The following is a 26,899-nucleotide window of genomic DNA, read 5'->3' on the forward strand; positions in this document are numbered from 1 at the left end:
AATATATGCATCTCATTGGCTCATTCACTTTCAATTGGAAATCCATGAAGGTGCACTAGTGCTTGTAACGTTTCACTACTCTTGTCTTCTGGCATGCAAATGAGTTGCCATGTGTGCACTTTGAGGAAAACCAGACTTTGATAAACAATATTCCCCATTTATACGCCATTTTTTAAATTACAAAATTAATGACTAACTCCAAAAGCGTTAAACTGTGCGCCGCGTCACAGCCCCCCCACCAGCACCTCCTACAAACTATTGCTCCTCCCTCCTCAATCAAAATAATGTTGAGGTTTATAACTGGGACTGCAACCTTCTCCTCGACAGCATGTCGGGCTGGACTTTACAGCAGAGGCTCGAGGGAGAAACGTCTAGTTCAATTCTTGCAAGGTACGGTTGAATGCTTCAAATTTAAAAAATGGGTGACAGAAACGATAGAGTCCCCATGATGACACGCAGAACAAGGAGAACCACCATCTGCGCTACGCCAGCGGGTGCCAATTCTAAACAAGCCAACGGCAGCGCAGGGGAAAAAACTTCAAGCCAACCGAGCCACGGCAATCGGAAAGTGAAGGAGGAAAAACGGGTGCACGAGCCGGTCACTACACCACGCAAGGAGAGGAGCAAAACCAGCGAAAGATTTAGGTAAGACATAACGCAAGGCTTTTTGTGCGCTCAGCTCAGATGTCTTTAATTTACAGCTGTCACTCCTCTTTTGTTAGAATTATATTTTTGTCATTTAGTAGACGCTCTTATCCAGAGAAATGTACAGGAGCAATTGGGGTTTAGTGCTTTGTTCAAGGGCACATCGACAGATTTTTCAACTAGTCGGCTCAGGAATTCGAACCAGCAACTTTTCGGTTACTGACCCAAAGCTCTTAACCGCAAAGTTACATGCAGCCCTGAAATGTTTTCTAAACTTTAGGTGCACGTTACTCATAATACAAGCTGCAGGTTCCTCATAATATAGGTCGAAAGGACTAATCTTTCATAGGTTCACTTACCTCATGTATGATTCCTTTGCTTATATGTTTGCAAGAAATCTAGGCCAAATGTCCATAGGTTACCTTTGCAGATCAGGTAACTAGTTATGCTGCAGTAAATGTTAAATGTGCTAGACTAGTGCAACTGTGGCTGTACACTTCAGTGATCCTCAATTATGGGCTTGTTTTGTGTAGGCCTATCACTTCCACTGCGAGGTGTCTTCTGGTTTCGCAATACCAAACAAACCCCCTTTACTCCAGTTTTCACAACCAGTGTCCTTGGCCTTCTGGGAATTGCCAAAGTCCTAACAAAGTTTACTATCCCAAAGCTCGAAGTGCAATATCCAGTGTTTTGGGAAATTAAATCTCAGATATAAGCCTACTGCCAGGAAATATCTGTGACAAATGATGCAATGAATTATGGACATTATAATTTCCCCCCTAAAGCAATGTCAATTCTATAATCAACAATATGCTCGCCGTAGACCTGTTTTTAAGCCTCTATTTTATATATATATATATATATATATGTATTTTGAAACCATTCGTGATGTCTTCTGCTTTACCCCCCACACACACATACAAACTAACACTTAACTTTTTTACATTTCTATGTAACCTTTATTTAACTAGGCAAGTCAGTGAAGAACAAATTCTTATTTACAATGACGGTCTACCCCCCCCCCCCAATTGTGTGCTGCCGTATGGGACTCCCAATCACGGCCGGATGTGATGCAGCCTGGATTCTAACCAGGGACTGTAGTGACCCCTGCGCCACTCGGGTGCCCGCATATTAGGTTGGAGTAGAGGATTGTCGCTGTGCACCGGCCAATGAGCCGTTTTTTTTTTGTTTTTGTTTTTTTGAACTGAAGTTACTTAGTTGTATCTAATACTGTATATCCTTATTACTGTCTCTTCAGCTGCCATGTCCTCCAGGAGTCCCTGCTCAGCTCAGCCAGTGGCTACAGTAACTATAGAGGCATCCTCAATTGGTGTGTGGTCATGCTGGTAGGTGCTAGTCTGATTTATTTTGTTGTAAGATTTGATCATTAATAATTATACTAAGCTATGTGGGTTTGTTTTAAGAAATTCACACCAAGGATAATTTTGCTATTTTATTTTTATTAAAGTATCAAAAAAATATCCTAATTAATTAATCATTTTTGGGCTTACTGCTATAGCGGGCTTGAAGTTGCGTCACAAATCACCTAGCTATCGCACCAGGGACCATGTTGGAAGACAAGTCAGTCTGTTGGATGGCTGGCTATTTTTTGCTACCACAGGAAACTTCAGGAAGATTGCCTATTTAGTTTTTCTAAGGACCCAGAAAATGGAGGCAGTGGAAGAACCTATTAAAGTAAGTAAATCTTTTTTGAAAATGATGTGTTGCTAGCTAGCTAGAGCTTGCTACATAAACTCTGTGTGCAGGCTAACTCAAATGAGCTGCTAACGTAAAGTTCGCTAGTTACTAACATTAGCTGGCTATACAGCATGTAACGTTAGCTAAGTGAATTAAATATCACCAGTGTTAGAGTTGTGTAAATTCGAATCTGGTATCAGGATAAATATAACAATGAGTCACCGATTTTATACTATGTATTTTTTTATTAGCTAAGTAATAAATGGCAAATGCAACTTTCGTATATACGGGCTCACTGTAATACCACGCAGGGCAGAACAGGGAACTGACAGGATGTACGTAAACAGTTGTTCTTATACTGTGATAGACATAGGCCAACAGACGGGTTGGAACTATCACAGTAGAGGCTGAGCGTGGTTTAAACTTGCTCAGCTTATTGCAGGTGCTCAGGCGGGTCCCCGCCTCTTGGCGCTTCCTGGAGTCCTCCCTCCGTCGATGTATAGATTCCTACTGTTCTGGTATCGCAGCCTAGTTATAACAGTTGCTCAGTTCCTGCTATTGTGTTGTTCAGTATTTTTCCATCTCAGTTAAACCTCGTTATGACCACCCCTCCCTATGCCTGCTTAACCACAACTTTGTAAGATACAGCAAGTCACACCATGTGCTCAATATTGTTACATACAAACACAAGGACAAAGCATCTGCTGGGCTGTTATCTACAGTTTTGCAACATGCAAGTCACACCATGTTACTCAGTTCTTGTCAGACACGCACACAAACAGGCAAGTAGATGTAGCAAGCAGTTGTTTACTCTCATGATTATGCTCAAGTGCACAAATGCAGATACTTCACACAGCCAACATCAGATAATATTTAATCATATAGATATATATATATATATGGATGGATGGATGGTACTGGCACTGGCTATAATGTAAAACACAGGTTCCCACACCAGCTAGCTATCTTGATGTATGTATCGCTGTAACTCCAATGCATTTGTTAGCTACCTAGATTTTTATTTTATTTATTTTTATTTCACCTTTATTTAACCAGGTAGGCAAGTTGAGAACAAGTTCTTATTTACAATTGCGACCTGGCCAAGATAAAGCAAAGCAGTTCGACACATACAACGACACAGAGTTACACATGGAGTAAAACAAACATACAGTCAATAATACAGTATAAACAAGTCTAAATACGATGTGAGCAAATGAGGTGAGATAAGGGAGGTAAAGGCAAAAAAAGGCCATGGTGGCAAAGTAAATACAATATAGCAAGTAAAACACTGGAATGGTAGATTTGCAGTGGAAGAATGTGCAAAGTAGAAATAAAAATAATGGGGTGCAAAGGAGCTAAATAAATACAGTAGGGAAAGAGGTAGTTGTTTGGGCTAAATTATAGGTGGGCTATGTACAGGTGCAGTAATCTGTGAGCTGCTCTGACAGTTGGTGCTTAAAGCTAGTGAGGGAGATAAGTGTTTCCAGTTTCAGAGATTTTTGTAGTTCGTTCCAGTCATTGGCAGCAGAGAACTGGAAGGAGAAGCGGCCAAAGAAAGAATTGGTTTTGTGGGTGACCAGAGAGATATACCTGCTGGAGCGCGTGCTACAAGTGGGTGATGCTATGGTGACCAGCGAGCTGAGATAAGGGGGGACTTTACCTAGCAGGGTCTTGTAGATGACATGGAGCCAGTGGGTTTGGCGACGAGTATGAAGTGAGGGCCAGCCAACGAGAGCGAACAGGTCGCAATGGTGGGTAGTATATGGGGCTTTGGTGACACAACGGATTGCACTGTGATAGACTGCATCCAATTTATTGAGTAGGGTATTGGAGGCTATTTTGTAAATGACATCGCCGAAGTCGAGGATTGGTAGGGTGGGCAGTTTTACAAGGGTATGTTTGGCAGCATGAGTGAAGGATGCTTTGTTGCGAAATAGGAAGCCAATTCTAGATTTAACTTTGGATTGGATATGTTTGATGTGAGTCTGGATGGGGAGTTTACAGTCTAACCAGACACCTAGAATACGTGGACAACTACACATTCCTAAGTCAGAGCCGTCCAGAGTAGTGATGTTGGACAGGCGGGCAGGTGCAGGCAGCGATCGGTTGAAGCGCATGCATTTAGTTTTACTTGTACTTAAGAGCAATTGGAGGCCACGGAAGGAGAGTTGTATGGCATTGAAGCTTGCCTGGAGGGTTGTTAACAGTGTCCAAAGAAGGGCCAGAAGTATACAGAATGGTGTCGTCTGTGTAGAGGTAGATCAGAGACTCACCAGCAGCAAGAGCGACCTCATTGATGTATACAGAGAAGAGAGTCGGTCCAAGAATTGAACCCTGTGGCACCCCCATAGACTGCCAGAGGTCCGGACAGCAGACCAGATTTGACACACTGAACTCTATCAGAGAAGTAGTTGGTGAACCAGGCGAGGCAATCATTTGAGAAACCAAGGCTGTCGAGTCTGCCGATGAGGATGTGGTGATTTGACGGAGTCAAAAGCCTTGGCCGGATCAATGAATACTGCTGCACAGTAATGTTTCTTATCGATGGCGGTTAAGATATCATTTAGGACCTTGAGCGTGGCTGAGGTGCACCCATGACCAGCTCTGAAACCAAATTGCATAGCAGAGAAGGTATGGTGAGATTCGAAATGGTTGGTAATCTGTTTGTTGACTTGGCTTTCGAAGACCTTAGAAAGGCAGGGTAGGATAGATATAGGTTTGTAGCAGTTTGGGTCAAGAGTGTTCCCCCCCCCCCTTTTTGAAGAGGGGGATGACAGCCATGGAAGAGGGTGAAAGGATTAGTTAGCATTTTCAGCTGTCAGAGAAGGGATAGTAGACTACTCTGGATAGAGAAGTTGACATTGTGAAAATATTCTCCAGTTCCAGTCCCTAGTGGGAAACTGAGGACCGAGATATAGTAACATAATATTCAGTGCTGTTTAATTTGAGAATAATGCAGTCTGTTTCTTTTGATGTTTTCTGTCCTCAGATACAGAGCTGTCAAACCCTGTCTGCAGATGAAGAGGTCCCAAGAGAATAAGGGTACATCCTTGTATACTATATGTGTACCTATGTTAGCACGTTTTGTGAACAGAAATACAGTTAAAAGTTACACAATGTATAAACATATTGGACAGGCGCTGGCCAACCCTGCTGTGTGTGCTGGCTTCTGTTCCAGCTCAGCACTAACACACCTGATTCAATGTATCAAACCTAATTACTTAATAATCGAGTTTGCTATTGCTGGGCTGGAACAGAAGTCTGCTCCCCTGTGATTCAGTGGAGAGAGGTTGGCCACCTCTGGTATTGACTTTTTGTTCACCTGAAATAATGCTTTAATAATAATAGCCTACTTGTGAATAAAGTGTTTAACCTTTACATATATGAGTTAGCTTACTTGTACACTTTGAAATGGTTTCGAACTTAGACACGAGTTCATCTTGAATAATCGTTATGTTGATTTAATCACAATCCTGCAATAAACAGTGGAAGGGGAATCTCATTTGTCTGTTTCTTTGATGTAATTCTCAAATTAAAAAGATCTTGCTGTTCAGTCATAAGCTCTCCAATTAGTCCTGAAAATTGTAACAATCAAATAAAACATCAGACATTTTGCAGCTGATAATGGCATGCAATGCAGCCGTAGACCTACAGCAGTGATTCCCAACTCCAGTCCTTGAATACCCCCAACACATATTTTTGTTGAATCAGGTGTGTTTGTCCGGGGCTACAATAAACTGTACTGTTGGGGTACTCGAGGACCAGTGTTGGGAACCACTGGCCTACAGTATGATGGCATTGGCCTTATGGGCATTTGCAATGCACCCCTTGACATAGTGCATATGAAGCAGAAACTAGCTTAGCTCACACATTGTTTACATAATGTTCAGCTAGCTATATGTTCTCAATTTTTTTTTTTTAACAATTCCAGTGAACAAAGTATGAGGCTAATCATTATACTGGATGTTGTACATGCCTTGTGCTGACATGAAATTGTTTATTGCAAATCCAACCCTTGTAATCTAGGTGGTAAAATGTATGGAAGCAAGAGCTTTAATCATACACACAACTACTACCAAATTCAATGCAAGATACCTTTCTCCCAGAAGGTCTGAGTGGCACTTGGAGGTGCTACTATGATAATGGTTTGCCTAAGACTTACCATAATTACATTGTCTATGCAAAATTAGTTTTACATTTTAAAAGAAAATAGTAGGGCTATAAGAAATATAATTTATTCAATTGGTCGGCGCAAAGCAGATGAAAATATACTATTTCACCCGTACAACAATATAGCCTATTGTGTAAAATACTATTGTAAACATACTGTACTTTAACATTTCAAATTACATTTGATATATTCATAGGGTTTAATAGGGCACTTTTGTCATGATGTGAAGGTGCTATACTCAAATGGCACAACAGAATAATTCAGTCAAAAGCACAGCATATGACAACAAGCTGAGGGATGTCTCCTTTTCATATCTGGAAAAGAAGTAGAACCTGATGCTCCTGCAGCACTGCTCATCTTCAGTGGGAGTCCAGTTGACATGGGTGTATTGATGGAGGTCTGTTGGTGAACCTACAGAAGTACATAAACAAAGGAAAAGCACTCCTGATATATCACTTCTTCAGGTTACCTTTACCTTCATGGCACTTAAGTGTTTGGTGTTTTAATTCATTCAGGTTTTAGTTTCATATAAATATTACATCTATTGCTGGGCTGGGACAACCAATAGTCAACACAGCAGGTTGTCCTATCCCATTGAGGCCTTTGTCATGTGCTGTAATGTCCATACATTTTCCCTCGTTATGAATGAAGTTCTCAACAAATTATCATTGGGTTATTGCATGATAACCACCATTTTCTTTGGACAATGTTCTCTAAGCTTTTATGGACGTTGTGTCATACAATGTCTCTTTTCATGGTCACGGCAAGGAGGGATCCAGCTTTTGTCAAATGAACTTAATATTTGACATTTCCTAGCAGATTAGGAGTATTTACGCAGCGGGTTAGGAAAAGGATTAGGGTTGACTAAAATGCAAAAACAATATCAGCGATATCCCTTTTCGGCATAGATTACAAGGTTATTTTATTGATCTGTTGTCAGTGTCTGTAGATGCTGAAGTGTGACATGAATAGATTGAGATGCATCCAATGCAATAAAACCGATACTGTATCTCTGGTTTAAATTGACAGATTATTATTTTTTTTTATGGGGATGTGTTGATTATGCAAATTATAGAGAATACAGTGACGCTGCTGGCAACTGATCAGCCATATTGGCGCCATTGATATAAATCTGCATGAACCCACATTGTCCTTTTAGACTCTCGAACTTAGACTGCAATTTGTAGAATATTGAATACTCTTCTGTCAATTACTTCTCTCCTGTTTGAGGAAATCTGTGGAGACTCAACTCTGATCAGCTTTGTGGGTGGATGGATAGTTGGTTATCTGTCTCTCAGTAGGCCTACATTCCTTGCTTTCCTGCCAATAGCTAGTTTTATTGATAGGCAAATATCAGTTTCTCTTGGGCTGTTGTCTAGACAGTGAGAATCATGAGTAACCCAACGGTGTGTTAATGTCTTCAGAGCTGTCTCAATAGAAATGGTAAACATTGTTGACTTATCTTATCCACACTGTGCATGGCAAACAAAACAGTAATCAGTTTGATAAGAGAACTTTTATCCCTGGCCCGCTTATTTTCTTATGAGAGGAGTTTTCTATGAACTATGAAGAGACTTGGACTTTGAATGAGAGCTGAAGCATCCTGGTCATGTGTCACACAGCTTGCCTCAATCAACTGTGAAGGCTAGCCAAGTCATTCAATCACTCTTTCTCCTTTGTGCTCTTTCACACTCTTTCTTGATCGCTCTCTTGATGTTTTTATAAAAACGTCAAACTTCACTTTATATTATAGCAGTCAAAGAAACGGTCACCACTCCTCTCTTGGCACTCTGGCAGTTAAGCTTTGTGGTGGGGATTTTAACACTAACGTGTCGTCTTTCTTTTTACTGAGAGGAACCTGATAAGAATCTCTCCATTGTGTCACCTTACAAGCATTGCCTGTTTTTACTAGTACACCTTATCTGGTTCATCTGGCCTACTGGAGGCTGTAGCCTACTGTATGTTGACAAGCACAACCAGGCATGCACAAATGTCCAGACAAACTGGAGGTCCATATTACCTAGGTTTAGCCTAATGTAGTCTCTGAAGTTTGATCAATTTAAGTTTGCACTGTTCCGACAGGCAAGGTTCAAGTCATTGACATGTTCTGCCAGGTATGCTAGGCTGCTGGCACTGTGTAATGGAGTGGGCAGTAGCCAGAGCATTCAAGTGTTTGATTTGTCAGTTGATGTGTTGCAGTTAATTCTGTCCCCCAGGGTAAGGTCAAATGGAGAACTCAGAATGTCTTCTTCCTCTGATAGACATTTCCTGTTCTACTTAAAAAGTGTTAATGGAAGTTCAATGGTATTTTATTTTTCTGGCAGAACATCCAATAATACGCATTTCTAATATGATGATTTATTAAATTAATATGGACAGAATCTCATATATTATAACTAAAAATAAACACCCAATTCTTTCTGTTTTGAAGAGAGACTGCAGGAAAAATCTTGCCGTTGCCTTCAAAGCATCTGAGCAAGAGAAGTTTAATTTCCAAAGCCGGTATTAATCCAGTCTTTGAAACATGATCGCTATGACATTCAAACAGACCCCCCCCCCCCCCCATCAATCATATTCCCTGGGAATCATCCCTACATTCTTTGTACCCGCTAATGAATGGGTCTGAAACTCAAGTGGAAAGTTGCTGGCTAGAGGATGTGAGCTAGAAAAGAGATGTAACTGTTACACGGCGGACCCTCTGTAGCTATCTTTTACATTGCTGGCTCACCAAGGATATTCTTCGGTCACTGTGATGCCCAGCCAGTTCGAAAGGGTTGGTTCCTCGGCATGTGCTGCTTCATGTAGGCCTGACCAGAGCTGCCTATTTCAATAAATGGCTCTGGTCCTAGGCAATATCTACAGTATGTAGACTGTTTCAATGGACCATAAATATTGCAGTTTCTCTATCTTACAGGTCATGTGTGTTAGGCTAGGTAGCCTTTGGCTACATGCATAATTGATGCTAAGCTATGTTGGTGTGCTTTAGGTTGATATTTTGAAGGGGCTGAAACATACAGGTAACCCACAGCTATCATTATTGTTTGGGAGAAATGGGAGTAATTTAGCGGTTCAATTATTATGATTTTGTTTTTTATATGTTGCTCCTCAAATTGAACAAGCCCTTCTGAATAATGTAGTAGAAGTTGCTGCTGCAGAAACGATCCTAACCTTGTAATGAAGCAGTCTGTCTGGTATGTTGCTTGTAGGTTGACTCATGCTTTTCTTTTTTTAATATGGCAACAACAGCATGTCTATTTTCAGTTTGGAACTCGAACAGGGTCTGCACAACTCCACTATCCAGGGCCAAGGTTTCGGGAACAGGGTTGTCTCTGTGTGTGACTGTCAGCTTTAGTTGAACGTGACACCACCAGTGAGTGACCGCTGTGATATAGTCTATGGATAGCCTGCTAACATTTTAGCTTCAGTGAAACAATGTGAGCTATTGCAAGATCAGTATGGTGTCACAAGGCTAGTCTATGGACCGGATTTTGTAAACAGCTCAGGGATAGGGCTAGAGAAATGTAACCACTCTCAAATTCATAGACCAGACAATAGATGCAAGGACTGACCATCCATGAAATCAAATGTATAGTTTTAACCATGTTTTGAGGCTATACGGTGTTGGTTTACAATTACATTTGTTTTACCCTATTGTTTGTAAAGAATGTATATTTTTGGTTCTGATGAGGAATGACAGCTGAACTAAGTTCAAGACTCATAATTTATATTCAAGAATCAATAGGTATCGAAATTAATTATACAGTATAAGCTCCAAAAGGGGGATATAAATCAGATTAAACCTTTAATGGAAGTGATAGCTAGCTTGTGTGTATCCTAACCAATCTGAAGACGGATAACAGCTACAACACTGCATGGTGAGAAACACAAGGACGATTAGCCTAGATATTTCACCTCGATTGATCCCACATCTCATCTCGTTTGTTTTTGCTGTAATACAGAAGCAAGCTATGAACATATACTGTGTCATGTACCGTTGCGGGTTGGTCCCCAGGGTTAGGTTATCTGTTGCCAGAATGGATGATTGTTCTTATCAGCCTTTATAGCATTGAGATTAGCATTTAAACTGCTGGGCCTCTCTTTACCCTCCCCTTACTAAGCCAATGGGCAGGCATTTTCACTGCAACATTCCAAAGTGTGGAGCGCCAAGGATCAGGGGTTATTCTTAGAAAAAGTGATATTTTGAAATGGAGTTCATCCTCTTAAATTGTAAGTTCTTTGGCAAAGTGAAGTGTGTTTTGGAAACCTTAATCTGCTCTTTTCGATACTATGTGAAATCAGAATGTCTTACCTGCATGTGACTCAAGGAGGATTATAGTCATTTTTGACACCCCCCCCCCCCCCCCCCCCCCCTTAACCGCTTAACACATTATTTTTGTGATATTGGAAGTTGACATTACAATTCACATGCAGTCAAAATGACTGCCTCAGCACTTGTAGTGTATGGCTCACATCAACGTGGCGGAAGACTGACCTGTGACCAGTCTGTCTGTGTTGATAATGAATGATCACTGGTCAGTCTTCTCCTTCATACAATTTTGTTTGTATAAATTTTGTTTAATTCTGATTGCAAAATCTCTTCTGTTGCAGGTCTTGTGCAATGCACGCCTTTTCCTGGAGAATCTAATAAAGTAAGTATCTGCAGCTTTAAATAACTAAAACACTTAGGCTGTCAACTTCAATATGATCATTTGTTAATCACTTCTGTCACGACTGCCGATCCTTTCATTTTGACCACAGTTTATTTTGTAAAAGTAGTATCCATCAATATCTTATTTTACCTCCTCTGATAGATATGGGATACTGGTGGACCCCATCCAAGTGGTTTCACTGTTCTTAAAAGACCCATATAACTGGCCTGCATCTTGCCTTATCATTGGTATGTAGACTAAACCGCTCTCCTCTTTGGCATGCTAGCCTTACTATTGTGATTGTTGTACATCTTCCCAAATCTATTTATTTTAATGTCTTATTGTCTGGTTTTGGTTGCTTTGCAACCCAAGTCATTATACCAACTAAAATATCATCAACTGTTTTCCCACCAAGTGGGGGCTAATTTTCTAATTTTGGAATCAATATTGTAGGAATATTACACGGCTGTCTTTTGTGGAGTACCCGAATCTAATGTGTTTATTTTTCCTCAGTTTCGAATGTGTTCATAATGGCAGCTTTGTACACGGAGCGGAGGCTATCAGTGGTGAGTGTCATGCCATAATGTCTGGGACTAATGTGAAGGCTGTGCTGTGAAATCTCACTAATCTCTCTGTTGCTTGTGAACAAGTATTTCAGACGCCTGTTAGGTAGAGATGATGTGGGACATCTGTTAAATAGGTTTTTTTCAAGCATCCCCCCCTAATAAAAACCAATGTGGCTTTTTTTTAAAAAGGTGTGTGTGTGTGTAAATGCAACATGTGAAGTGTTGGTTTCATGAGCTGAAATCCCAGAAATGTTCCATATACACAAAAAGCTTATTTCTCAAATTTTGTGCACAAATTTGTTCACATCCCTGTTTGTGAGCATATCTCCTTTGCCAAGGTAATCCATCCACCTGACCGGTGTGTCAGAAGCTGATTTTGAACTGCATGATTACTACACAGGTGCACCTTGTGCTGGGGACAAAAAGGCCACTCTAAAATGTGCGGTTTGTCACACAACACAATGCCACAGATGTCTGAAGTTGAGGAAGCATGCAATTGGCATGCTGACTGCAGGAATGTCCAACAGAGCTACAGCCACAGAATTGAATGTTAATTTCTCTACTATTAGCCGCCTCCAACATCATTTTTTAAAAGAATTTGGCAGTATATCCAACCATCTCTGAACCACAGACCACGTGTAACCAAGCCAGACCAGGACCTCTACATCCGGCATCTTCACCTGCGGGATCATCTGAGACCAGCCACCCGGACATCTGATGAAACTGAGGAGTATTTCTGTCTGTAATGAAGCCCGCTTGTGGGGAATTGGCTGATTGGCTGGGCCTGTCTTCCCCAGGGGCTAGGCCTATGTCCTCCCAGGCCCACCCATTGCTGCGTGTGAAATCCATAAATTACGGCCTAATGAATTGCTTTCTATTGACTGTTTTCCTTATATGAAATGTAACTCAGTAAAATTGTTAGTTGTTGCGTTTATATATTTTTGTTTAGTATATGTACAGTGCATTCAAAGTATTCAGACCCCTTTTTCCACATTTTGTTACGTTACAGCCTTCTACAAATTATTACATTTTAGTTTTTCTCCTTATCAATCTATACACAATAGCCCATAATGACAAAGCAACATTTTGTTTTTCGAAATTTGTGCAAATGTATAAAAAATAAACTATAACATTTACATAAGTATTCAGACCCTTTACTCAGTACTTTGTTGAAGCACCTTTGGCAGCGATTACAGCCTGGAGTCGTCTTGGGTATGACGCTACAAGCTTGACACACCTTTATTTGGTGAGTTTCTTCCATTCTCTGCAGATCCTCTCAAGCTCTGTCAGGTTGGATGGGGAGTGTCGCTGCACAGGGTTCAAGTTCGGGCTCTGGCTGGGCCACTCAAGGACATTCAGAGACTTGTCCTGAAGCCATGCCTGTGTTGTCTTGGCTGTGTGCTTAGAGTTGTTGTCTTGTGAAGCGAAGGTTCACATTCCAAGTCTGAGGTCCTGAGCGCTCTGGAGCAGGATTTCATTAAGGATCTCTCTGTACTTTGTTCCGTTCATCTTTCCCTCAATCCTGACGAGTCTCCCAGTCCCTGCCACTGAAAAACATCCCCACAACATAATGCTGCCGCCACCATGCTTCACCGTAGGGATGGTGCCAGGTTTCCTCCAGACATGACGCTTGCCATTCAGGCCAAGGAGTTCAAATTTGATTTAATCAGACCTTGTTTCTCATGGTCAGTCCTTTTTAGGTGCCTTTTGGAAAACACCAAGCAGCGGAGTGGCTTCCATCTGGCCACTCTACAATAAAGGCCTGATTGGTGGAGTGCTGCAGAGATGGTTGTCCTTCTGGAAGGTTCTCCCATCTCCACAGAGGAACTCTGGAGCTCTGTCAGTGACCATCAGGTTCTTGGTCACCTCCCTGACCAAGGCCCTTCTCCCCTGATTGCTCAGTTTGGCCAGGTGGCTAAGCTCTAGGAAGAGTCTTGGTAGTTCCAAACTTCTTCCATATAAGAATAATAGAGGCCACTGTTTTCATTTGGACCTTCAATGCTGCAGAAATGTTTTGGTACTCTTCCCCTGATCTGTGCCTCGACACAATCCTGTCTCGGAACTCTACGGACAATTCCTTTGACCGCATGGCTTGGTTTTTGATATGACATGCACTGTCAACTGTGGGACCTTATATAAACAGGTGTGTGCCTTTCCAAATCGTGTCCAATCAATTTAATTTACCACAGGTGGACTCCAAGTTGTATGTACATGTCAAGGATGATCACCACACTGGTACATGTATTCTGGAGGCACCAGTTTAGACCACTAGACCACCCCAGGCCCACAAAGGCCCATACATTATTATACTGTATGTAGTAATTCTGTGCCCAGAGCACTGTGTTAACAATGTTTTTTTTTTCTTTTTTTTTTCTGTTGCTCTGCAGGGCACCATCTCAGAGACTACTGGAACATTCCTTTACTTGGTCAATCTGACCACCCTCCTCTTTTTTCCATCAGCCACTGTGCTCATGCTGACCTCCATTACCCCAGGTGAGATGGCCTGATCATGATCTCACACACACACGCTTACACTGCATGGCCATATAAATAGGCCTAATGTTTATCTGTGAGTAACAGTATATTTACTCCTTGACCTTATCAAAAATACTAAATGCCCCTCAGAGGATTTGTCCACTTCTAAAATAGTGTAGTATTGTAAAACTTGATATCTATTTTGTCTTGTGTAGTGGGTGGAGCCTTTGCCCTGTGTGTCTATACCATCCTCTTCATGAAGTTGTACTCGTATAAGGATGTGAACATGTGGTGCAGAGAGATTAGGCATACCAAAGCCCGCACCCTGACCCGCTCCCATTCATGTGAGTACTCCTGACCAGGTGTCCCTTCACACTTCTGTTTGTGTGTACCTGCGTGCATAATCGAATGAGGAAAGTACAAATGGAAAATAGTACAAACAAAGTATACTGAACAAAAATATGAACACAATATGTAAAGTGTTGGTTTCATGAGCTGAAATAAAACATCCATATTTAGAAAAAGCTTTTCTCTCATTCTGTGCACAAATTTGTTTACATCCCTGTTAGTGAGCATTTCTCCATTGCCAAGATAATTCATCCACCTGACCATATCAAGAAGCTGATCAAACAGCATGATCATTACACAGGTCCACCTTGTGCTGGGTACAATAAAAGGCCACTCTAAAATGTGCAGTTTTGTCACACAACACAATGCCATAGATGTCTGAAGTTGAGGGAGCGTGCTGACTGCAGGAATGTCCACCAGAGCTGTTGCCAAAATTTGAATATTAATTTCTCTACCATAAGCCGCCTCAATGTAATTGACCAGCCACCCGGACAGCTTATGAAACTGGGTATGCACAACCAAAGAATATCTGCACAAACTGTCAGAAACCGTCACAGGAGAATTCATCTGCGTGCTCGTCGTCCTCACCAGGTGTTATAACTGCAGCCTAATGAATTTATTTCAATTGGAAGATTTTCCTTATGAACTGTAATGAACTGCATGTTGTGATTTTTATTTTATTTATTTTTTATTTTTATATATATATATTTTTCAGTGTATCAATGGCAGCAACTAAAATAAAGTGCTACGGCTGCCATCTTTGTACACCCTCCTGAGAAAAATATCAACATTGTCCATCCTGGTTGATTGTATTTGATATTTTCTCCAGTGCTGGTGTAGTAATGTCAACTGGTTACCATCTCCAAATTAGCATATATATATATATATATATATATACATATATACACACACACACACACACACACACACAGAGCTATGGGTCTTCTCGCCATTTGCACCCTCTCAGTAACACAGATGCTGCCCGAGATCTGATTGGCTGTCCAAATTACTCTGACCTCCCCAAAAATGCGTGTGACGTGAGGAGAAATACAGGTATTTAATGAGCTGTATGAGTAACTTCTGTGACCTGTCTTTGGCTGGGCTGTTTACTGCGAAAAGCTTTCAGCGTTTGTTTAAATATGTATCTTTTGCCCCCTGAATAAATACGAGCACACGCACATATGATTAAATGCACCCTCTTGCGGCAACATCCCACTTTCTGAAACGTTACTGTGCTGCCATCTCCATCTACTGGTTGTTCAGAAGTACTGCTGTCAGAAATAATCTGTCTTGTACATCCACACGTTTTGTGTACCCATAGGTCCATCAGTCGCCCAGTCAAATGGGTCAGCTGTACACGCTCATGTGTCCTACCCTGGGAATCTCACACACAGAGGTCAGAACAGAAAGAGATATTGACCATAATGAGCATGACTTGTAGCTGTTTACAACTAAATTAAATCCATACAGATATATTTCTGCACAAAATTCTTATTTCAAAAGATGTACAATTTAATTTAATTTTTACTGTCCACCCTCCATAGATATATATTACTTTGTGTTTGCCCCAACTCTCTGCTATGAACTGAACTTCCCCCGGTCACCACGGATACGCAAGAGCTTCCTGCTCAGGAGACTCTTTGAGATGGTGAGGTCAAAGATCACATAATGAAAACGGAGAGAACTGGGAATGTGCAATTTGCATGCACCCTAAATAATATACACTACCCTCATGACAACATACTGTATATGTAAATGCATTTTAAAATCTAAAAGGTGATCTGAAATCTTTTCCAGCTGTTCTTCATACAGTTACAGATTGGATTGGTACAACAGGTATGTTCATTATTATTACCTTGGTTAGTATTTGGTTTATTTTCACTCATCAAACAAGTACATTTTGATTAATGGGTGGCTTTATTATCAAGTAACAAGATAGTTAGTCAGCGAAATGACGTTGCAAGAGCAGCAGCAGCGATATTGCGATGCAAGACTCTCACACAGTAACAGCATCTGCAGATGTGCATGGGTTCTCTTCATGCTCTTACGTGGTAGTCACAGGACCAAAACAAGAGAAGTTGAGCCTCACGCTCCAATTCTTAGTCCCACTATACTTTTAACTTTGTACATCTGCATCATATCGCTGAGTCTACCTTAACCATGTCTCACAAAAACCTTTAACCATGTTTCTTTCAGTGGATGGTGCCGACTATTCAGAACTCCATGAAACCATTCCAGGTAAATATTAACGTCTTCCGTTTGTTAGACTTTTGTCTATTGGACTTAAGGGTGACTTTGTTTCATTTACCCCCCCCCATGACAGGATATGGACTTTTCCAGAATGATCGAGCGCATGCTGAAACTGGCTGTGAGTGTAAATAAAGACATTACCTAAACCCATGTCTCCATACAAACCTAACACTTAATCTGTTTGATTTCTATCATGTTTCACATTTGTCATATTTTCCCATTGAAAATATGTTGGTTCACCATACATACGTCATGAGCCATTTTCCCAGACAAAGCCAAGCCAAGTCCAGGACTGAAAATACTTTCTCAATATACACTGAGTGTACAAAACATTAGAACACCTGCTCTTTCCATCATACTGACCAGGTGAAGGCTATGATCCCTTATTGAGGTCACATGTTAAATCCACTTCAATCAGTGTAGATGAAGGGGAGATAGGTTAAAAAAAGGATCTTGAGACATGAGCTGTGTTTGAATTCTCCTACTAACCACACTATTTGTGACTTGAATTGAGTATATTGCATGGATAGAGTTAGTATGCCAGAAGCTTCTGGATGTCGTACTAAATTCTCCAAAATATGAAGGCAGCATTCCAAACACAAGACACACCCTCAACTGAAGTGAACACTTCTGGTGACATATCATGACGTCTGACGAGTATACACCTGCAGGGCAAGGGGCGAGGGAGGGAGGGAGGCAGGAAGGATTCTTTTTTTTTGTCACTCGGTCATCCCGCAATGGTTGTTTTCAGCCACCCGTAGCTTGTGGGTGCTTTTATATGGACTACTGTCAATTATGATTGCATGTCTACTTATATTAATTATATAATTATTAATATTCGCCTACTGTATGATAGCAAATTGAATGAGCTAACTAACATTAGCCTGCCTAGCTGGAACATCTGAAGAAGTAAAATGTTTTGTTTATGCAATATCCAAAAGCTAACCTAACAAAAACATTACTTTTACGGAGTGTTTGCCATCATGTGCATTAATACCACAATTTCTAACTTATTTACATTTGTTTTTACTTATACTTGTATGTTAACTTCTCCATATTGATGTTGAGGGCTGCGTTTCAGTCATAAAAGACACACCCTCATCCACTTAACCTCGCCTTATACCCTTGGGGGAATCCCCGCGGCCATATTTGTCATTGGTCCAAATGATTAGCCAAGCAAGGGAAGTTTGCAATGTAAGCCCCTCTGCCCTTGTTTGTGAGTGTACAATGATGTTCACTTCGGGGCCTGAAACACCCCATAATTCAATTTGTGATGATAAAAACGAATGTATTAAGTTAGAAATTGTGCTACTAATGCGCACACGTTTCGTAAAGGTAATGTTTTTGTTTGATTGCGTTTGGAAATTGTAGAAATAAATCATTTTCCTTCAGAAGTAGCTAGGCAGACTAACGTTAGTTATCTAATTAATTTGATAGCTATCATACAGTAGGCATATATTAATAGTTAATTTATTTTTATTTAACCAGGTAAGCTAGTTGAGAACAAGTTCTCATTTACAACTGTGACCTGGCCAAGATAAAGCAAAGCAGTGCGACACAAACAACAATACAGAGTTACACATGGAATAAACAAGCGTACAATCAATAACACAATAGGGGGAAAAAAAGGTGTATATATACAGTGTGTGCAAATGGCGTGAGGATAGGCCATAGTAGCGAAGTAATTACAGTTTAGCAAATTAACACTGGAGGTAAAGAGGAGCAAATGATGTGCAAGTAGAACTACTGGTGTGCAAAAGAGCAGAAAATAAAAACAATCTGGGGATGAGGTAGGTAGCTTGGGTGGGTTATTTACAGATGGGCTATGTACAGCTGCCGCGATCGGTTAGCTGCTCAGATATCTGATGTTTAAAGTTAGTGAGGGAAATATGTCTCCAGCAAAACAAAACAAAATTACATTTAAAAAAAATGTTTTTTTCTTTTTTGTTGAAAGTCCTTCCAGTCATTGGCAGCAGAGAACTGGAAGGAAAGGCGGCCAAAGGAGGTGTTAGCTTTGGGGATGACTAGTGAGATATTCCTGCTGGAGCACGCGCTATGGGTGGGTGGTGTTATAGTGAGCTGAGATAAGGCGGGGCTTTACCTAGCATAGATTTATAGATGACCTGGCGATGAATATGTAGCGAGGGCCAGCCGACTAGAGCATACTGGTCACAGTGGTGGGTGGGGATTTGGTGACAAAACGGATGGCACTGTGATAGACTGCATCCAGTTTGCTGAGTAGAGTATTGGAGGCTAATTTGTAAATTACATCACGGAAGTCAAGGATCAGTAGGATAGTCAGTTTTACGGGGGTATGTTTGGCGGCGTGAGGGAAGGAGGCTTTGTTGTGAAATAGAAAGCAGATTTCTAGATTTAATTTTGGATTTTGGATTGGAGATGTTAATGTGAGTCTGGAAGGAGAGTTTACAGTCTAGCCAGACACCTAGGTATTTGTAATTGTCTACATATTCTATGTCAGAACCGTCCAGAGTAGTGATGGTGGGCGGGTGCGGGCAGCGAATGGTTGAAAAGCATGCATTTGGTTTTACTAGCGTCCACGGAAGGAGTGTTGAATGGCATTGAAGCTTGTTTTGAGGTTAGTTAAGTGTCCAATGAAGGGCCAGATGTATACAGAATGGTGTCGTGTAGAGGTGGATCAGGGAATCACCCACGGCAAGAGCGACATCGTTGATATATACAGAGAAGAGTCGGCCCGAGAATTGAACCCTATGGTAAGTATAAATATAAGTAGGCTGAAAACACTTATCACGGGATTGGCAAATTTCCGGTCAAGGGCTGTCCATTTAAAGTTAATTCCTTCCTCCCTCATGACACTCCTCAGAAGTGTCCACTTAATTTGAGGGCTTAAGTGTTTGAAATGCAGCCAAGGTTTTGGCGGATTTAGCGGATGTACAATAATCGGAATTTAATTATGGGGTGGTTTCAGGCCCCGAAGTGAACATCATTTTGCACAGGCAAACTCGATCAAAAACAACGGCTGAGGGGCTTATGTTGCGAACTTCCCTTGCTTGACTAATCGTTTGTTCCGACGACCATCGCGGGGATTCCCCCAAGTGCATAAGGCAAGGGTAAGTAGACGAGGGTGTGGCTATCTTGAGTTTGAGACGCTACCCCACTATTTGCTTTTAGGGCCCATAATGCAGTTCTTCAGAAATGGGCATGGCTTCAGGTTTTCAGAGTTGATGACAATCGCGGAAAATATGTGGCTAAAGTCCGACGAGCGGACACATTCATTGCTTCACCTATGACAAATGCTAAGAAAATGCTGAGCGATGTAATGACTTTAAGAATAAGTTATGTTGGGTGACAATGTGTTAGCTACGCTATCCAAATCGCAAAGCATTTCAGCAGTATTTGTATTTATTTTGGATCCCCATCGTCTCTTCCTGGGGTCCGGCAAAATTAAGGCAGTATGTACCGGTATGTTAGCTAGTTACCTAACGTTAGTTGGCTACTAATACATCTAACTTGCCAGGCAGTATATTAACTATCTAACTATAGTGTATATACCCACCCAAAGGCTGGGTTTCTGTATAGCACTTTGTGACCTCGGCTGATGTAAAAAGGGCTTTATAAATACATTTGACTCAGATCTCAGAGCAATCTAACTGATAAATATACCAATGCTCAACGTCCATTGAATATGGCTGGTGTCAGTAAAGGTCTGCAAAAAAGAGCGTAGTTAAGTTGTTGCCAGCAACACAGTCACCAACGCTCTGGATAACATGAAAACAGCCTAACCAGCTCTGCTAGGGCGAGTAAAATGGTCAGAACGAGGCGTTCTCTCATTTGTGTCTGGAAGTAGCTAGCCAACGTTAGCCAGTTAGGTTGGGTGCTTGAATGCTCGGATCAACCCTATAATCCTTGGCCAGAGCGTATGTGCTCTGAACGCTCCAGGAGCGAAACGCTCGCACCAGCTGATTGCTCTGGATTTACGAGCACACTCTGGCACTCCAGATTGAATTTACAAACACCCGAAATCGTAAATTGTTTAGCTAGACATTTTGTTATGCTAACAAGCTAGCAAGAGGTTGCATAGCAACAGCAACTTCCCGTAGACATGCGAAGCTCTAGTAAACTCAACTGAAACGATAGTTTGTTTACAGTATACTAAAATGAACTAATTAGTAAGTCGTGTGTTTATACTCATTAAGTATGTAGTATACAGTATGGGTATTCGAACACAGCTATAGATTGTGTGTGTGTGCCATTCAGAGTGAATGGGCAAGAAACCATTTAAGTGCCTTTGAATGGGGTAGGGCAGTAGTATCCAGGTGCACTGGTTTGAGTGTGTCAAGAACTGCAACGCTGCTGGTGGAATTTTACGCTGAACAGCTTCCTATGTGCAACTCAATATTAGGAAGGTGTTCCTAATGGGGTGTTTTTACACTGCATCAGAAGTGTTTCTTAGTCCAAGACCAGGCTTAATTTGTGTTTCGGAAACTGGCCCTATAATTAAAGATGTAGAGGGAGTGCATTTGGAAAGTATTCACCCTTTCACTTTTCCCACATTTTGTTACAGCCTTATTCTAAAATGGATTAAATAGTCCCGTCCCCCCTTCAATCTACACACAATACCCCATAATAAAGGAAAAACAAGTTCAGACATTTCTTCTAATTTATATATAAATGAAAAAAATCACATTTACATAAGTATTCAGACCCTTTCCTTACTCGGTACTTTGTTGTGCCTTTGCTAGCGATTAACAGCCTTAAGTATTATTTTGGTATGACGCTACAAGCTTGGCACACCTGTATTTGGGGAGTTTCTCCCATTCTCTGCAGGTCCTCTCAAGCTCTGTCAGGTTGGATGGGGAGTGTTGCAGCACATCCATTTTCAGGTCTCTCCAGAGATGTTGATCAGGTTCAAGTCCGGGCTCTGGCTGGACTACTCAAGGACATTCAGAGACTTGTCCCGAAGGCACTCCTACGCTGTCTTGGATGTTTGCTTAGGGTCATTGTCCTGTTGAAAGGTGAACCTTCACCCCATTCTGGGGAGCTGAGCGCTCTGGAGCAGGTTTTCATCAAGGATCTCTGTACTTTTCTCTGTTCATTTTTCTCTCGATCCTGACTAGTCTCCCAGTCCCTGCTGCTAAAAAACATCCCCACAGCATGACGCTGTCACCACCATGCTTCACCGTACAGACGGTGCAATGTTTGGACAAAGTACCCAATTGTCATACTTGAGTAAAAGTAAAGATGGCTTAATAGAAAATTACTCAAGTAAAAGTCATTCAGTAAAAGTCTAAAAGTATTTGGTTTTAAATATACTTAAGTATCAAAAGTAAAAGTATATCTTATTAAGCAAACCAGCCAGCACCATTTTATTTTATTTATGGCTAGCTAGGGTATCCCCCTGGCTATCCATCCTTTTTTAAACACTCAGGCATTTACAAACAATGCATTTGTGTGTAGCGAGTCTGCCAGATCAGAGGCAGTAGAGATGAGCAGGAATGTTCTCTTGATAAGTGTGTGAATTGAAACATTTTCCTGTCCTGCTAAGCATTCAAAATGTAATGAGTACTTTTGGGTGTCAAGGAAAATGTATGGAGTAAAAAGTACATTTTCTTTTGGAATGTAGTGAATTAAAAGTTGTCAAATATAAATACGCAAAACGACTTTAGTATTTTACACGATTGCTCAGTTTGGCAGGGTGGCCAGCTCTAGGAAGAGTCTTGGTGGTTCCAAACTTCTTCCATTTATGAATGATGGAGGCCACTGTGTTATTGGACCTTCAACTGCAGATATTTTGGTACCCTTCCCCAGATCTGTGCCTCGACACAATCCTGTCTCGGAGTTCTACGGACAATTCCTTCGACTTCATGGCTTGGTTTTTGATCTGACATGCACTGTCAGCTGTAGGACCTTTTTATATAGACAGGTGTGCGTGTCCTTCCAAATCATGCCCAATCAATTGAATTTACCACAGGTGGATTCCAATCAGCTTGTAGAAACATCTCAAGGATGATCAATGGAAACAGGATGCACCGGAGCTCAATTTCGAGTCTCCTAGGAAAGGGTCTAACTACTTATGTAAATAAGGTATTTTAGTTTTTTTTATTTGTAATACATTTGCTAAAATGTATAAACCTGTTATCTTTGTCATTATGGGGTATTGTGTATAGATTGAGGATAAAAAAAAGTTTAATCCATTTTAGAATAAGGCTGTATTATGAAAAAGTGAAGGTCTGAATACTTTTCTGATGTCCAGACTGTCTAATGGCACAAGGCTTCCCCTCTCCCCTCTACCCCAACAGGTTCCCAATCATTTAATCTGGCTCATCTTTTTCTATTGGTTTTTCCACTCTTCCATGAACTTCGTAGCTGAGCTGATGCGGTTTGGCGACAGGGAGTTTTACCAGGACTGGTGGTAAGTGGATGACGATTCTCAGTTATCCTTGCGTTATTTGTGCAGTGATACCATGTGAAATGTGCCATCTGTTTGGATTACATGTAGTGCTAGATGTAATGGTAAAGTATCTTAGTCAAAGTCTTCTAAATAAATGATTTTTTTTACTTTAAGAATGAGGCTGCCCTGCGCCTCCTTTCCCTCCATGTCATGTACAGTAGTGACTAGATAATGAACTGCAACTTTGTTTCTGACCGAGTCACTTGTTGTTTTGCAGGAACTCTGAGACGGTCACTTATTTCTGGTCTAACTGGAACATTCCTGTGCACAAGTGGTGCCTCCGGTGAGTAGGAGTTTAAGAAATAAACATTGTGATTGGAACAATACCACCTCCTACAGCACTGACTTTGTGTGTTGTGAGCATGTGTTGTGAGTTGTCTACAGTAAGTTCTGTGACATTATAGCAGTTGTTTTTAAGATGGCTATAAACAACGCTCTTGGTTATTGTCTACAGTTCCCAACTAATAAATAATTAATTTTCTTCTCTTGTACTCCACAGCCACTTTTACAAGCCTCTCATGGGGAGAGGTGTGAATAAGTGGGTCGCTCAGACAGCCATCTTCCTGGTCTCCGCCTTCTTTCACGAGGTTTGTGTGGGTGGCTGAGATTTGTGTTGCCATCTAACACTCTGGGCGTGTTCGACATTGCAGCTGATTGACTGATCTACATAAATAACTACTCAATGTTAGAGCCACTTGGGCTCCCAAGTGGTGCAGTGGTCTAAGGCACTACATCTCAGTGCAAGAGGTGTCACTACAGTCCCTGGTTCAAATTCAGGCTGTATCACATCCGGCCATGATTGGGAGTCCCATAGGGCGGCGCACAAAACAGTGTCCTCCGTAAATAAGAATTTGTTCTTAACTGACTTAGTTAATATTATTTTTAGATCAGTCAGTCACAATGATGGTTTTGATCCTCTCCAACATGGCAAGTTTCACACTTGACTTAATCTGATGGTGTACATGTCAGTGTTTTAAAGGCTGCATCGATTTGATAATCTTCTTCTCTCATTTCAGTACTTGGTGAGCGTTCCTCTGAAAATGTTCCGACTGTGGGCGTTCATGGGCATGATGTCTCAGGTCAGAAACTCTTTTCTTCTAAAAACATGTATTTTTATAATCAAACAGTGGGTTTGACAACATGGTCCTCTGTTAATGGTTATAAGCACATTTTAAAGTAAGTGGTTTTAGATTTTTCAATGATTGTCTCAACTTTTCTTTCAGATTCCACTCGCCTGGTTCGTCGGCCGCTTCCTGAGAGGTAACTATGGTAATGCAGCAGTCTGGATCTCGCTCATCATTGGCCAGCCCATCGCCGTACTGATGTACGTCCACGACTTCTACGTATTACATTACGTGTCACAATCATGAGCAGTTGGCCGCAAGCAGAGGAGCAATATATTCTACTAAATAAGGAAAAATGTTTATTTTGAAAGGGAAATGTTTTATATGAAGCTCAACTGATTAGTAAGAATGTACTACAAAAAGTTTTTGGCCTTCAGTTTCTCGAATGCACTGATACACTACAGAGACACTTGGCTCTAGTCCAGTCATGTGCAATTGTTGTGAAACACTACCCTGCCAAAGCTAGAGAACATTTGTATGCCTTTTCTGTTTCTTACTTTAATAGTCTACAACTATGAAGATCAATGCAAAAAACTCTACAGTACCTGTCAAAAGTTTGGACACACCTACTCATTCAAGGGTTTTTCCTTTATTTTTACTATTTTCTACATTGTAGAATATTAGTGAAGACATCAAAACTAATAACACATGGAATCATGTAGTAACCAGAAAAGTGTTAAACAAATCAAAATATGAGATTCTTCAAAGTAGCCACTCTTTGCCTTTGACAGCTTTGCACACTCTTGGCATTCTCTCAACCAGCTTCACCTGGAATGCTTTTCCAACAGTCTTGAAGGAGCTCCCACATATGCTGAGCACTTGTTGGCTGCTTTTCCTTCTCTCTGGTCCAACTCATCCCAAACTCTCAATTGGGTTGAGGTCGGGTGATTGTGGAGGCCAGGTCATCTGATGAAGCACTCCATTCTCCTTGGTCAAATAGCCCTTACACAGCCTGGAGGTGTGTTAGGTCATTGTCCTGTTGAAAAACAAATGATAGTCCCACTAAGCGCAAATCAGATGGGATGGTATATCGCTGCAGAATGCTGTGGTAGCAATGCTGGTTAAGTGTGCCTTGAATTCTAAATAAATCCGACTGTCACCAGCAAAGCACCATCACCTCCATGCTTCACGGTGGGAACCACACTTGCGGAGACCATCCGTTCCCACTCTGCTTCTCACAAAGACACAGCGGATGGAACTAAAGTCCAAATTTGAGATTTCCACCGGTCTAATGTCCGTTGCTTGTGTTTCTTGGCCCAAGCAAGCCTCTTCTTATTGGTGTGGTTTCTTTGCAGAATTTCTTTAACTTTTAATCATGCACACGTGTTAATTGAAATGCATTCCAGGTGACTACTTCATGAAGCTGGTTAAGAGAATGCCAAGTGTGCAAAGCTGTCAAGGCACTTTGAAGAATCTCATAACATAATTCAAATATAGTAACACTTTTTGGGTTACTACGTTATTCCATAGCTTTGATGTCTTCACCATTATTCAACAATGTAGAAAATAGTATAAATAAAAACCCTGAAATGAATAGGTGTCCAAACTTTTGACTGGTACTGTACACCTATCGATATGCTGTTTGTCATGCCTTTGAGTATTAAGTTGTATTTCATGTGGCTGCAGTAATAACCAGTCAAGTGTTCGGGTGAATTATACCTTTTTTAATCTGTTTGCACAAAAATGCATGGTGTTTTCCAAGAAATTAGTGCTCTTTGAATGTATCTGCTAAAGAAACACAGTCCTCAAAATAAGTTGGGTGTTTTATTTGCCAATATTGACATCCCATTAAAAATAAATGGTGATCCAAACAGTAAACACAGTATGCATTTATATTTGCACTTCAATGAACCTTTGTCACTCATATACTTAAACCGTCATCTAGTTTAGCCCACTCAACCCTTCATGGTTTCAATGACATGCTTTTCTTCAGCAAATATCCTACTCGTGCCTGACATCTCTATATGAGCCACAAACCAAATCGAGCCTGTATTTCACTTGTTTTACTTACTCCAAAGTGTTTAGTATTTTAATTATTCTATTGTCATGTGTTGTAGGAAATAAATATTGCGTGACTTGTTTGTTTTTTGTACATGTTATTTTCATTCAGGACAGTTGTACGAAATAATGCTTCTATCCTCACATTCCATTTTAATTTACAATGGGCAGGTAATAGGTATTTTTAAAGCCTCCCCTCAACCAAATTTGTGACATTTTGATAAATATTGTAATTCAACTTCAGATCTGTAATCTATTAAATCCCATCTAGCGTGACAGATTGGCTAAGTAGGTGAGGGCAGGTTGCTTTCCATGCGGCTCCTATCACTTGGGAGACTGTTCCAGAACATGGCATGTGTTTTGTTATGTTTCTTTAATGTTCTCTGTGCTAAGAGTTTTGTAACATTAGATACAGTACTCAACTGCTGTCACTCCACAAGTTAAATAAAATCCTGCCTGTGGAACTGGAACCTGGCTATTTGTTTTCTTGTATGTAATAACCATGAGCTTACACTGACCAGTGCTTGTTAATGATACATTTGTTG

At 40.9% G+C, this 26,899-nt stretch overlaps 1 protein-coding gene across 4 annotated transcripts; it reads left to right on the forward strand.

Annotated features, from left to right (window-relative positions):
- The first annotated feature begins 257 nt into the window (after positions 1–257).
- LOC110488052 (diacylglycerol O-acyltransferase 1) lies at positions 258–26,824 on the forward strand. 4 transcript variants are annotated; one of them, XR_016493535.1, is made up of 17 exons: positions 258–645; positions 1,904–1,991; positions 11,123–11,163; positions 11,326–11,411; positions 11,677–11,729; positions 14,117–14,222; positions 14,420–14,548; positions 15,874–15,948; positions 16,097–16,200; positions 16,350–16,388; positions 16,749–16,790; positions 16,876–16,920; positions 23,148–23,193; positions 23,450–23,515; positions 23,732–23,819; positions 24,249–24,311; positions 24,456–26,824. XR_016493535.1 is itself a non-coding variant. In XM_021560026.3 (17 exons), the coding sequence occupies exons 1-17, from the start codon at positions 419–421 to the stop codon at positions 24,600–24,602; spliced, it is 1,512 nt and encodes a 503-aa protein (XP_021415701.3). In that variant the 5' UTR covers positions 258–418; the 3' UTR covers positions 24,603–26,824. The 4 variants fall into 4 exon arrangements, 2 of the variants coding, with proteins under 2 accessions (XP_021415701.3, XP_036826629.2); XM_021560026.3 differs by having other exon boundaries at positions 23,081–23,193; XR_016493536.1 differs by lacking the exon at positions 16,097–16,200 and having other exon boundaries at positions 16,365–16,388; positions 23,081–23,193.
- The last annotated feature ends 75 nt before the right edge of the window (positions 26,825–26,899 follow it).

The sequence above is a fragment of the Oncorhynchus mykiss genome, chromosome 30 (assembly GCF_057628025.1).
Source record: "Oncorhynchus mykiss isolate SJ-2025 chromosome 30, ASM5762802v1, whole genome shotgun sequence".
In the NCBI taxonomy this organism is placed as follows: Eukaryota; Metazoa; Chordata; class Actinopteri; order Salmoniformes; family Salmonidae; genus Oncorhynchus; species Oncorhynchus mykiss.